Here is a 15,309-nt window from a genome sequence, read left to right on the forward strand (position 1 = left end):
ATTATATTAGTCCTGGTTACTGGATAATTGTCAAGGCCATAGTCCAAAGAAATAATAAAAAGAAAAAATAAGATTCAGGTTATGTTATTAAAACGTAAACAATAATTGTATGTAGTAAATTAAATTAGTTATTAAAATGCAGTACTGCAAGCAAAATACAATTAATTACAGTTACCTTTATATAATAATTGCATATCATATCAATATTGTGGAGCAACATATAATTTTTCTTCTTCAATGACAGTAGATATGAAATGTACGTCAATTTGACAATTTCAATTGACAATATGAATTATTTAAGAAAGTTGCAATATTTCTCCGCTATTTGCGCACGATCGTTTCTCAATTCCCTTCCAAGTATTTACTTGCACACCGCGAATACTAGAAAAGCAGATACCTATCTCCCTTGTCAAAAAATTATGTTAGTAAAACACGCAACTACCGCGCTTTTTTTGTTAAGTCAGTTAAGTGATTATTGCCGTTGATTTGATTTGTTTTTTTTTGAGTGAAATAGAGGATTTTAAGTCCTAATTTTACATCTGTAAGGAAGTAAGATAAGGTAAGTTGATTTGTGTAATCAGTGTTTTTAGTATGATTTAAAAATAAAAGGATTTTTGTTGCTTTAAACTATCGTTGGATTTACATGGTTTTCCATATTTTATTTTATGAACTCATGTTGCAGTTACATGTTCTTCTAATGTTACATGTTACTGTTTTTAGGCTCTCCTGAAAATTAAGGAAAATGGAGTTAAGAGTTTTTCTTGTGTTGACGACGATATGTGACATATACACACACCGGCAAAATTAAAGGAACACCTTAAAAATGGGACATGTTTGATGTCTCGAATTTCCTCAACCAGTTGTCCAATTTGAGTGATTTTTTAGTATGTTATAGCCTTATGTTGGATAATAAAAAAGTTAGGTACGTTAACAACTAGCCATGTTCTTCATCAATACGGGGTGTTTCTAAATAAGTGCGACAAACTTTAAGGGGTAATTCTGCATGAAAAATTAATGGCCGTTTGCCTTATAAACATATGGCCGCAAAAGCTTCGTTTCCGAGATACGGGATGTTGAATTTTTTCTTACAAACTGACGATTTATTGATTGCTCTAAAAGCAGTGCAGATATGCACATGAAATGTGGTAGTTTTTAAGAGGTAGTTATTGGGCATTTTTGACATACAATTAAGGCTATGGGTACATAATTCGCAAATATTTTACGTGTATCCCTACTTTTTCTGTCTTTACACGGCAAATTACGTGTAGTAAAATTCACACTGGTATGGATATGTAAACATTACTAGAATGTCATTCTACTTGAAAATGTCATAATTAATTTAAAGAGATGGCTTTTGAATGTTCTTGGATAACTGTTATTTTTATAATTGCAAATTATTAATTCAGTTAATAAATGTGATAATTTTTTCACTAACTATGTTTTCAGTGATTGTAATAATTTATTTGTACAACAAAAACTAATAATCAGTCGAGAAAAGAGGAAAAGTGTTAAAGTGATTTTTGTAATAATATGTTGTTATTTTGGAACGCTTACGATTTTGAACATCTCTAACAACAAAATACTTGGATCACAGGATATATCTGATGTATTCTCTGCTTGGATCTTCCACAAATAATACACAATAAATAACTTTTTATTAAGTTCACGTCTTAAATCAATTATTTATCAAATACACTATATATCAATAATATTTAATCAATTTCTCAAAATATTCCCGATGCAATGTCAAATATTTAAAATTGTCACTGATTGTCAGTGTCTGACTGACAATATATGCTGACAATATTATATTCGGTTGAGTGCGTTGTAAGACAAAGACAGATTTGGAAAATATTACCACGGCATTGTGTTCATTTTTTTCAAATCCTGAAAAAACCAATAAATATTTTTGAAAAATTTAAACGCAGAATGAAAGACTAAATTATTACCGAGGGCCGAAAGTCCCTTAGAATAAATAAAAAGTTTATTTTGAATGAGATATTTGAAATTAAAAATCACACTAAATTTTCTCTTAGTTTTTTCACCCCTGGAACTTATTAAAATAAACATTATAGAAGTTCTCAGGGACTTTCGGCTCTCGCTAATAACGTAATCTTTCATTCTGCGTTTAAATTTTTCAAAAATACTTATTACTTTTCTCAGGATTCGAAAAAAATGAATCCCCATTTGAATAGCATTGCAGCCGAAAATACGTACCGATCCTCTTAAGAATTTTATATTCACCACTGGCGTGCATACGGGTATAAACATTTTAGATATATCCCGTATGCACGCCAATGGTGAAGATAAAATTCTTAATTGTATGTCAAAAAATGCGCAATGACTACCTCTTAAAACCTACGAAATTGCATTTGCATATCTGAACCGGTTTTAGAGCAATAAATAAATCGTCAGTTTGTTAGAAAAAATTCAACATTCCGTATCTCGGAAACGAAGCATTTGCGGACATATGTTTATAAAGCAAACGGTCATTAATTTTTCATGCAGAATTACCCATTAAAGTTTGGCGCCCTTATTTAGAAACACCCTGTATTGATGAAGAACATGGCTAGTTGTTAAAGTACCTAACTTTTTTATTATCCAGCATAAGCAAATGAATAAAAAAAGATAATGTTAAGAAAGCCTAAGGCTATAATTGTATTTTAGTTTCAATATTTTTAAACGCTTTTTTAAATGCGTTTCTTTACTTCAATAGTTTGCATCAAATCTTTAGACGTTAATTTGACTGACTTTCCTTCAATGCAAATGAATGAAAATTTGCAGACATATGCATTCGCGGGAACAATACACGAATAGTCAATAAAATTTTTTTTTATGTTTATTAATTGTTTAAATAAAAAAACGATTTTAACGGAAAATGCTTAAATTCTCTTGTTTTTTACAATGTAGAAACTTGAAACTTTTACGAATTGTAGCTAATGATATGAACTATACATAATTTCACTTTTTACGTTAATTTTTTACGTTATGCTTCATAAATAAACAATAATGTTTCAAATTTTTTGTGGATTCCGACTATTTTTCATGTTTGTACCGGGTGTCCCAATAAGAATGGCTCTCGGCCATATCTCAGGAATCGTTTACAGTACAGCTTTGGGAAACAAATTTTATAACAAAAGTTACCTCGAGAAAAGCCTGGAAATTATTTTCATATTTGTAAGTCCACCGCTAGAGGGCGTAATTGAATGTCAAAAATTTAAAAATCAAAATCTTACAAAATTTACATAATGAAAGGGCACTGAAAATCCAATCATCGTATTCTTCGCAAAATTCTGCGAATATTTGATTTCACAAGTGTAACTCTACCTTTGCAAATAATAGGTGGGGGTGAGTGGGAACCTTGTTATGAAAAATGGCTGTAAGTCCGGTTCTGCTTAATCGATTTTAGCAAACTTGGTCTCGTTGAAAACAGATCTTTTTCGTTAATGTAACGAAATGTTATAATTACGAAACAGCCTAATAAGTAGTATGCCAGGGGGCGCTATTTTATGTTTTTCAGAAATCTAGTTTTCTTTGGAAAATATTAAATACAAGTATGCACTTTTAACCCTGTATTACAAAATTAAACCAAATTATCAACAGAATATCGAAAACCGCATGTCGATACCTTTTTTCTATCTCGAGATATCTTAAGAAACGTGTTAATTTTTAAACATAACTGATGATGTCTCCTGTAAACGAAGTTACGGAAATCAAATTGGAAACAAGTAGTGTGCTGTGGAAAAAAATTAAAGCGTGATACTTGCGGGATGCCGACAGAAGTGAATACTTATTATAGATTCGATTATATTCGTTTGATTCAATTAGATTCCATTCGATTAGATTTAATTTTATTTAATATATATTATATCTATAATTTAATATAAATATATAATATATACCTAATTTAATACATAATATTATATACTAGTGATTTTACCCGTTAAAATTAGGATTAATAAGATATAAAGATACATAAAGCTTTAAATTTTTATTTTTCTTAATAATGTAACCGATATTTTTTAATTTAAAAATTTAATTACTGATGAAGTATAGTAAATACTTCGTGTAAATTTTAATCGTAAATAATGCATGGAAGAGTTCATTTATTTTTAGATACTCTCATTAAAGGGGGGGCCGTTATACAAAGGTGTCTTTTTTAAATTTGTTGATTACATTATTCCTTTCAACCTACTTATCCTCAAATTGTATTTTTAAACATCCTATTCATTTTATATAATAATAATTAAATTCACTATCAAATTTGAATGATTAATTATTTATATGGGAAATAAGCCACAATTAAAATGAAAAAATAATTTTATTAATAATTGTGGCTTATTTCCCATATAAATAATTAATCATAAAAATGCCACAAGGAAATAGCTTCAGAACAACATCAAATTTGAAGTAAAACTTCTTTTGAAAGTTTGTTAATTCTAAAATTAACGGGTAAAATCACTAGTACAGTTTGTCAAACGTAGCAAAAAGTTTAAAAATTTAGGCGATTGTAACAGTTTCAAACTCTTTTCTACGTTTGACAAACCATATATATTATGTATTAAATTGGGTATATTTTAAATATATTAAATTATAAGCATAATTATAATAAATAAAATTAAATCCAATTAAACGGAATCGAACCGAATATAATAAATCTATGAGAAATATTCACTTCTGCCGGCACTCCGCAAGTGTCCCGCTCTAATTTGTTTCCATAGCACACTACCTATTTTCACTTTGATTTCCTTAACTTCGTTTACCGATGACATTATCAGCTTGTTTACAATTTATACGTTTCTTAAGATATCTCGAGATAGAAAAAAGGTATCGACATGCGGTTTTCGATATTCTGTTGACAATTTGGTCCAATTTTGCAATACAGGGTTAAAAGTGCATACTTGTATTTAATATTTTCCAAAGAAAACTAGATTTCTGAAAAACATAAAATAGCGCCCCCTAGCTGGCATATTACTTACTAGGCTGTTTCGTAATTATAACTCTTACATTAACGAAAAAGATCTGTTTTCAACGAGACCACGTTTGCAAAAATCGATTAAGCAGAACCGGACTTACAGCCATTTTTCATAACAAGGTTCCCACTCACCCCCACCTCTTATTTGCAAAGATAGAGTTATACTTGTGAAATCAAATATTCGCAGAATTTTGCGAAGAATACGATGATTGGATTTTCAGTGCCCTTTCATTATGTAATTTTTGTAAAATTTTGATTTTTAAATTTTTGATATTCAATTACGCCCTCTAGCGGTGGACTTAAAAATATGAAAATAATTTCCAGGCTTTTCTCGAGGCAACTTTTGTCACAAAATTTTTTTCCCAAAGCTGTACTATAAACGGTTCCTGAGATATGGCCGAGAGCCATTCTTATTGGGACACCCGGTACATCATATCTTTTATACATATTTTAATAAACATGACGATATATTTTAATATATATAATAATAGTCTCCCGTTTTATACCGCACGCGGCTTTGGGAGTATAGCAGGGTAGTCTGCTATACCTAGGGCCTACGGTATACAAGGAAGGTAACAGGACCAGTGCTACGCTTCAACCGCCTATTATTACCCCTGGTTTTACCCAAGGTACTCATTTTATTCAGGCCGAATCGACCTGGGGCCTATTAGACAAGGCGGAAACGGCGGGTTCGTTGGGAAAAATATTCCCATGAGATATTTTTGCATAATCACATTCGTAAGACATCCCAGAATAAGGTTCAAGAAGTCGCCCACGAGAAAAGTGGGCCAATTTTTTTTTAACAATTTTTTTTTAATCAAATTGCAAAAATCAATATTTTTGGCCCGGACTAATTTTTTTACGTTTTTTGGACCATTCTGGACAAAAAAGGTCTCCTATAATTTTTCTCTAAAGTTGATCTTTTTCGAGTTATAACCAAGTTAAAATTTGAAAAACGCGAAAATGGCCATTTTTAAGACTTAATAACTCGGTCAAAAATTATTATTTTGAAAGTCAGAAAGTGACTAAATCAAAGTTTAAAGTCGCCGCTACATGATCCTGAAGAAATCTGTGTCATTAATTTACTACTAAGCTGTTATTTTTAATTAATAACAATGAGTGGTTAGATCGTATTAAAGCTGCTGTAAATGTGAGTGCGAGTAAGATGCACAATTGGACTGCTGGAATGGCTTCTCTCTCGCACTCAGCATTTACAGCCCCGCACACGTGCATAGCGCTTATTATTATTACTTAAAAATAACAGCTTAGTAATAAAATAATGACAAAAATTTCTTCAGGATCTTGTAGGGGGGGCTTTAAACTTTGATTTAGTCATATATTGACTTTCATATTAATAACTTTTAACCGAGTTATTAAGCCTTAAAAATCGCCATTTTTCGTTTTTTTCAATTTTAAATTGCTTATAAGTCGAAAACGATCAACTTTAGAGAAAAATTATAAGAGACCTTTTTTGTCCAGAATGGTCCAAAAAATTAAAGAAAAAATTGTTCAGGCCAAAAATATTGATTCTTACAATTTGATTAAAAAAAAATTGTTAAAAAAAAATTGGCCCACTTTTCACATGGGCGACTTCTTGAATCTTATTCTGGGATGCCTCACGAATGTGATTATGCAAAAAAATCTCATGGGAATATTTTTCCCTTCGAACCCGCCGTTTTCGCCTTGTCTATATAGACATTTTAAAAATAATGCTTGAAAAGTGTAAAACTAAAAAGTAAAAAATAAAAAAATATGAAAAAAATATTTTTAAGAAACGCTTTTCTTTAGTTACGAGTGACTCAAATTAAACATATAAAAAAGTCAACTAAAAAGCAAAAAATAAAAAAAAATTGAAAAAATCTAACACATTCGTTAAAGAAAAGCGTGGTGCGAAAACCGTTTATTCGATGAAGACGCGCCACGCTTTTTTTACGAATTTTTTCAATTTTTTTGCTTTTTGATTGATTTTTTTATAATATGTTTAATTTTAGTCACTCGTAACTAAAGAAAAGCGTTTCTTAAGAACATTTTTTTCATATTTTTTTATATATGCTAGAATATTCCACAGGGTGTTCCGAACTTTAGGGAAAAAAACAGTATGATTGTTACACCCAGTATAAAATGACATTTACCTGTCTAGCAACAATATTATTACACCGATATTCTTAAATAATAAAGCTATAACATACTAAAAACATAACTCAAATCGGACAACTGGTTTAGGAAATTCGAGACATCAAACATGTCCCATTTTTAAAGTGTTCCTTTAATTTTGCCGGTGTGTGTATTTATGTTACTTATATATTGAAAGATGCAGAAATGAAGATAAAATCCAGAGATGCATTTAAAGTACCTAGGTACTTTGAAAAATCTGTATTTCTAGTGTTAGTCTCATTTAAGTTTTGTATAATCAGCTCTTCTGAATCACAGTGAAACCCAGCTTCTTACGAAATTTCTAAAAAGTATTGTTCTGAAGCTATTTCTTTGTGTAAAATTTATCATTGCTATTTCTTCTTAAAAGTAAGTTGTTAATATTATTTGCTAACCAAATAAAAATAGACGGTTTCGTTTTGATTCAATTTGAGTCTCTTGCCATCCCCTGATACATGTTTCTAGGTTTACCCGTTATCAAAGAGGCTTTGCAAAAGACTGAATTGAACCAAAACGCACCGACTCGTTGGTAAATATGTTTAAATATACTACCAACTCTAACGAGGTAAGATGAAGTGAGTGTTGATAACAATTAAAGTAAACTGTTAACCTGAGGCATATTCATGCCATCGGGCGATGCTGGGAATTTGTTCCACTAAAACATATATATTCATGTCATACCTATATGTCAAAAATGATTAATATTAAATGTCACTTATAAATGTTTAAATTAAGAAAATTACTGTAAAAATGAAAAAAACACCTTAAAAGTTATGATAATTCTCATATAAAACGAAGTCTCGCCAGAAAAATCCCATCTGAAATTATTCGCAATCCTTTGTTGAACTTTATTAGAGATTTTCGTAGGTCCGATAAACACAATTTAACGTTAACTGAATTAGTGAGAAGAGGATCCCAAATTTGAAGAAAGATGAGTGAAATAGACTATTTAATGCCTTTTTGTAAACTTTAAGATAAATTTATGTCGTTTTATAATCAAAATTTAACCCTCACGCACAAGTTGTAGTCCATGTGACTAACAACTTCAGTGAGAACTTGGGTTAATTATTATGTACTAAATGCTACAAATAAACTCTATTATTATTAAAAACATCAGCAGTTTACCCGTCTTAATCGCCATCATTTTGTACTCTGCAGCCGAGTATAGCGTGAAACCAAATACAAAGAGATGGTTTCGTTTTTTGCTAACGTTTTCTTTTGTCCAGGTTTGAATTAATTATTATTAACTTAAATCTATGTTTTACTAACTGATGATGTACACAAAATTCTTAACGAAATCAGTGTAAATTGAGTCCACATATTTATAATTGGGTATTGGGTATTATTATTGAAGTTGGAAATACATAATATCATGCTTATAAATATAACTAAAATACAAATGACACTTACCCATCAAGCTCTTGCAATTGACATATTTTATTCAAAATATGGCTAGATAAATGTGGATTTTCATTTTCCAAAATTATAAACGGATGTTGTGGAGAATGTAGATTAAAAATATTTTCTTTTTTGATTATTTGTAGATACAATAATTCTCCTAATGTATTAATTAGAGTAGAATGACATCTATAACAAAAATATATTAAACAGCTATAACAAATAGCAAAACAATAGTACAATATGTTATTTAAAAATAAGAAAATCTTTTGTCATAATGCTTATTAAGATTATTTGGTTTGTTGAATAATAAATCAAGTAAACAATAAAGGACCTACTAAGACCTTGGCTGCAGTTAGAGATATTTATAAACTTATATTGAGTGTGTTACGAGGCATATATGTCCTGTATACCCCATTTGCCACTGCGCTTACGAAAAAGTTGATGCAGCCAACCGTTAATCTAATACGAGGTATATTTGTCCTGTAACGCAGCCAAGGTGTTAAATTTATTCAGAACCTCAATTAAAACACACAACGATACATGGATTGACTACCTAAAACAGCTCTACTCAGAGGAAGAATAAGTGATACTAAAATCTAAAACAGCAGAAATTACCACAAATGAAGAAGTTAATGTAAGTAACAACTAAGTTCGAAAAACACTTGAAAAGCTGAAGAAAAAGATGCAGGCAAAGATGGAATACCAATTGAATTACTCAAATATTGTGGAGCAGCAGTGACAGAACAATTAACAAAATTGTAAAACATATTAAACTACCGGAAGAATGGAGAACAAGCGAACTAATTCTACTATTCAAAAAAGGAGATAAAAACAACCAGAAAACTAGAGAGGTATCAAGTAAAACTTACAACTAAAATTTTACAGAAACTAATGAATCAGAGGATAAGTTTAGCAGATGAATAACAGGGTTTTTCATACTGGAAGATTATGTACAGATGCAATATTCATCACAAAGCAAATTACTAAGAAATCGCTAGAGTATAATAGACCAGTATTTCTAAATCTGATTGAAGAAAGCATTTGACAGAGTAAGGCTCAAAGATGTAATTCATCTTCTGTATAATAGAGAAGTTCCCCTAGATACCATAAAAACTATTGAAAACATTTACCAAAACAACAAAATGGAAGTCAGAATAGATGGACAACTTACAGAACCTATAGACACAGGCAGCAGAATAAGACAAGTGTAGGTACTCATTGAGCCCTATGCTCTTCCATTTATTCATTAATGAAATCTTTAAAGACATCAAGGGATAGGTACAGACTACAGACAGCGCAGTATTCATAGACCAAGATGAAGATAGTCTGCACAGATTAGTCCACAGAGTTCATATAAGAGCAAAAGAATTCAATATGACAATTTCATCTCAGAAAACTAAAACAATGGTAATCAGCAGTGGTGTCATGGCAAAATTAGCAGTGCCAGAACTCATTTTCCTTAACTTTTTACAAGTAAAATATTACTCTATGTTTTTTTAATACAAGTTACGTTTGCATATTTTAAAACGTATATGCATTTGCTTAATTCAAAATATTTTAGTTACAAAAACTAAATTCTCTATTTTTTTTTCTTTTCTTAACCAGTGACAGAACGCTGTTAAGAACCGATCAGATGTAAAATAGAAATTGATAGCATCAGTATTGAAGAAGTAATGGAAATAAAATACCTTGGAATTAAACTGTCCAGTTACAGAGACCTGGACAAAGTAGTGAGAAATCAAAAAATCAAATAGACTGGCATTATGCCATAATAATACTATATGGTGAAACCAACAAGTTTTATAAAGAAGAATATAAAGAACAAATTATGAAGAATTTATAAAGCCAATAAGACCATTAATGACATATGCATTAGCATATAGAATCAGAAACAAGACCCAATACAGCCACAACTAAAAGACATCTGGAAACAGCAGGGCCTCCGCCAGAAAAAAATTTAGGGAGGGGTCAAAATCTTTAAGTCGATTTTCTATTCTAGTAATGAATGAAAGAACAAGAAAAATTTATATTTTAATAATCATATATAGTTAAGTCAGTTAAGTTGGTTATGTCAAAATTTAATAAATAAGAATCAGCATGGGTTTTTTTCGGGTCGATCTACTATTACCAATTTAGTTTTATATCAGAATAGATTAATAAATGCTATGGAAGACTTTAAACAAATTGATACAGTGTATACAGACTTTTCTAAAGCTTTTGATCGAGTTGACCATAGCATTTTCCTTAAGAGGCTCATCGATATTGGTTTTGGCATAACCACAGGCACTTGGGTCAAGAGTTTTCTGTCTGGCCACCAGCAGAAGGTTAAGGTTGGATCCTTTCTGTCAAACTCTATTGCAGTTACAACAGGCGTTCCTCAGGGCGGGCACTGCTCACCGATTTTCTTTGATCTGTTTGTGAATTCTATTTTCAACTGCTTTGAAAACAGTGATGGTTTAGCTTTTGCTGACGATTTTAAAATATCAAAGATAATTTCTAGTCCTTTAGACCAACACCTTCTGCAGGAAGACCTGGATAGATTGACACATTGGTGTACAGTAAACAAACTCAACCTAAATGTCTCAAAATGCTGTTACATTAGTTTTTTCAAAGGTAATAAGAAGATCAATACTTCATATAAAGTAAATAATGAAGATCTGAAATATGTTTCAAAAGTTAAAGATTTAGGAGTGATTTTTGACGAAAGTTTGAGTTTTGTTGAACACATTAATTACGTAACAGTTCAGTCTTCAAAAATGTTAGGATTTATTTTGAGACACTGTAGTAATTTTTCAGTTGACACTGTAAGAGGAGTTTATTGTTCTTTGGTGCGATCTAAACTTGAATATGGCTCTATAGTATGTAGTATGGTCTCCATACCATTCAGTTCATAATATGACTGTTGAAAAAATTCAACACAAATTTTTGAGGTTCTGTGCATTTAAATTAGGTGAAACTATTGTAGATCACGATTATTCATTAATAGAAAACAGTTTAAAACTTAATACACTAGAAAATAGACATAATCAAGTAGGATTAGTATTTTTGTATAATTTAATAAATGGAAATTTAGATTGCTGTGATCTATTACAGTGTATTAATGTTGATATACAAACTAGAAATCGAAGAGGTGATTTTATAACATTTTATATTCCTTTCCATCGCACAAGTTATGGCCAAAATTCACCTATAGATCGTTACTGTAAACTTATAAATGACAAACACATTGAAATTTTTGATATATTTTTGAATATGTTTAAAAATAATTTAAATAGAGTATTTATTTAATTTTTTTGTTAGTTCTAAGGTTAGAAGTACCTACCTATTCTTATTCTAATATTTGTTATCTAATTATAATGTTGTTAAAGTATTATTAGTACATATTTAGCTCGTAAACTTATTATTGTTAATTGTATAACTTTTAATGGGGTAATCCCGTCAATAAATAAATAAAAAAAAATAAAATAATACAAAAAAAAAAGATTAATTAGCAAATGAAAACTGTAATCTCCTTCGATCTTGACCAAATTTATCAATAACCTTTTTTTATCTTCTTCTTCTTCATCTAGCCATTCACGTCCTCATCTGAACATAAGCCTCTTCAAGTCCTCCTTTCCATTGTTTTTTGTTGTACGCTACTTGTAGCCAATTTTTCCCGGCAGTTCGTTTCAGATCATCTGTCCATCTCATAGGAGGTCTGCCTCTGGGTCTTTTGATTTGTTATGGTCTCCAGGTTAGAATTGTTCTGTGCAATTTGTTTAGATCGCTCCTAGCTACATGTCCAGTGTATTCAGATTTCAATTTTAATGATTTTTGTACCACATCGGTAACTTTAGTTTTCTGTCTTATTCATGTGTTTGTTTTATCTTATGAGCTGTAATTATCCAGGGGGTCGGTGGGAAACGGTATAGATGACTAGATGAGGGTACTGAGAAGAATTACAGGAAATACACTGAGAGATCGAAAGAGTAGTGAAGACATTGAAGAAAATGTAACATACAGTGTATAAACGAATGGACACTAAATAGAACAAAATAATGGAATAACCACAGAAGCAGAATGTGGGTGACCCGTGTGGTCAAAATAGCAAGAGATAAATCATAAATCAGTAGAAAAAGTAGCAGCGAACTGTGAAAATGATGCTAGCATAGTTAAAACACTATCAATTTTATACAAATGCAATTACTATTGCTGTGAAATTATAATATATGTAACTTTAATGTAAATATATTTAATTTAAAACTCACTGAATAGATTTCATAGTACTAATAAAATCTGTTAAAACAGAATCAACAGGTAATATACCATCCTTAATTAGTTGTATTATTGCAACTCCAGCTACCTCACTAATTAGAGGATCAGGATTCATTAACTTTTCTTTTAAAAATTTAACTTCTGGAAATTCTTTTGTCCCATTTTCATGTTTTTTCTTAACATTGCTAATAATTTTTGATATTAGGGTCGATATATTAATGGGATTATTGGAATATAATTTATTTTCTATTTCTTCCATTGTGTTACTGAATTGAATAGGCATGTAAATATTATGGTGAAATATCAAACATCTTTAAAAATAAGTGTTTGAATTTTCAAAATATTTGAAATAAACATAACCACACATAACCCTCCATGAAATATTTGACAGATCTATTTGTAATTTAACATTAGATTTAAGAAGCATAAAGTAAGATATTTAATAAAGATGGTATTTCTTATTTTTAGACACCTTTACATAAATGTAAATACTATGAATAATTAATCTTAATAATAATAAGAAGAATTAAATTTTAAATGTAATCTTTTAATTAATAATTCAAAATGTTAATAGAAGTGGCTTAATCCTAACAGCTTCCGAAGCTATGACATATATGAGCAGGGTTGCCAGGTCAGTTATGATGTCGTCAGTAGTTTTGCTTTCAAAAAATCAGTAGCCATCAGTAGATTTTTTAAGCCATTTATAATACTCTAAAACCTGTGTTAACGGCCACCTGTTAAAATCGGCCATTTCTACTAACGGCCAGTTTTTAAATAACGGCCAGTTTCTAAATAACGGCCAGTTTAAAATTCTCCAAACTAATTATATTATGTAGATTCCCTTATATTTATGAACTGGTATCTACGGTCACCTCTATATTACGGACGCGGCTAAGTAACCAAGTAATCTCATATTTTTAAAGCCTTCATAGAAATTTACATAGATAGGTACTATTTATTTATTTGGTCTTTTATATAATATATAGTGAGCGCGTAAAGTTGAAATAAAATAATTTTTTTGTGAATGGGTGACTTTGGAGAAAAATCCCGAAATGGGTCATTTTTAATTTTTTAGATTATGCTTTTTTGGCGTATATAGCGATGATTTTTTTAAATAAGAATAGGATCGTGTGCTCGCTTATTTGAAAGGTTGTTCAATTCTCTATTCAGTGTAATAAACATTTATTGCTTCAAACATTAAAATAATTTTGTATAAAGGGTACAAAAAAATTATTGAATTAAATTAATTGACATAAAAAGGAGAATGTAGGTATGTAATTTACTTAATTCAAAATACATCATTATACTGTTGCCAGAAAACATCAAAAAATATGTATTTGCTAAATAAATATTGTTTTTCGCTTAAATTCAATGTTAAAGCTTCCACCCACCTACCTCTTAGAAGTTTGAACATTTAATTTAAGCGAAAAGTAATGTTTATTTATCAAATAAACATTTTTTTCTCTTTTCTCAAAACAGTAAAATGTATTTTGAATTAAACTTCATACATTCTTCTTTTAATTTGTGTCAATAAATTTATTTATTTTTTTGGACACCCTGTATAAATAATTGTATTAATGTTTATATTCATTAGTAGAATGGCAGAGGATAGGATAGTACGAATAGCATGAGATAAGTCACCAAATGGACGAAGAAGTATTGGCAGACCAAGAAAAAGATGGTGCGATAACTTAAATAATTTAGGAAGCTAATATTGAAGAAGAAACAGGCTTTAAAGCCTACATCCAAGAAGGAAGAAGAATATGTTTATATTACTGAATAGATAATTGAATAACCTTTCAAATAAGCTATTGTTTATTTTTTAAGCAAGAGGAGTGATTCAAATTTACCCCGTAATGCTTGTTTCTAATTGGTCCAACCGCAGGCAAATTTACTCCACTGTTATTAAATTTTGACACTTAGGTACGACATTTATGAAATTTTGGCACTTCTGTCATTTTATAGGTTAATTAAGTATATCGACGATTTTTTTGTGTTTTCTGTATTATTCCTTTAATTTTTAGATTTTTAGTCTACTTTTTTATAAAAACAGTTGTTTTTAGAACTCTTTAGCGATGTGTTGAAAAATAAAATAATAAAATAAATCATAATAAGACCATAATATATTTTATTTCTAAAAATCTTCTTTCTATATTTTCCAGTTTGTTAAATTTTGTAAGATATATTTTTATTATTTTGATTTTTTTATTTTAATCAACCTCTACTAGGTACACCACTGGCAACGCCACTTTGACGCAAAAGGTGCATTTTAAACGAGGTAAAAATTTAAAAAATCGGCCAGCCTGTAAACTATTCACTGACCGTAACTGTACTATTCATCAGACTCATAAATCTTATCCAAGGCGTCACAATACCCGATGGTTTGGTTGTATCAGTGGAAACACATGACACAAATGTCTATTGAAAACAAAGCAATTATCTCTCAACCCAAGAATCCCTTATGTTTTCTTCGTAGCCACTTGACATCCTTATTAAGTACCATGAAAATTCTAAACATCCCACAATAG

General features: G+C 30.0%; 1 protein-coding gene across 1 annotated transcript in view; it reads right to left on the reverse strand.

Annotated features, from left to right (window-relative positions):
- Positions 1-13,159, reverse strand: part of LOC114340474 (focadhesin) — an 86,661-nt gene extending 73,502 nt beyond the window's left edge. Inside the window, exons 1-2 of the mRNA XM_028291221.2 lie at positions 12,775-13,159; positions 8,537-8,713 (exon numbers count right to left, since the gene is read on the reverse strand). Coding sequence (XP_028147022.2) covers positions 8,537-8,713; positions 12,775-13,064 — 467 coding nt within the window. The 5' untranslated portion in view covers positions 13,065-13,159. The remainder of the gene's footprint in view (positions 1-8,536; positions 8,714-12,774) is intronic.
- Positions 13,160-15,309: the final 2,150 nt, after the last annotated feature.

The sequence above is a fragment of the Diabrotica virgifera genome, chromosome 8 (genome assembly GCF_917563875.1).
Source record: "Diabrotica virgifera virgifera chromosome 8, PGI_DIABVI_V3a".
NCBI lineage: Eukaryota > Metazoa > Arthropoda > Insecta > Coleoptera > Chrysomelidae > Diabrotica > Diabrotica virgifera.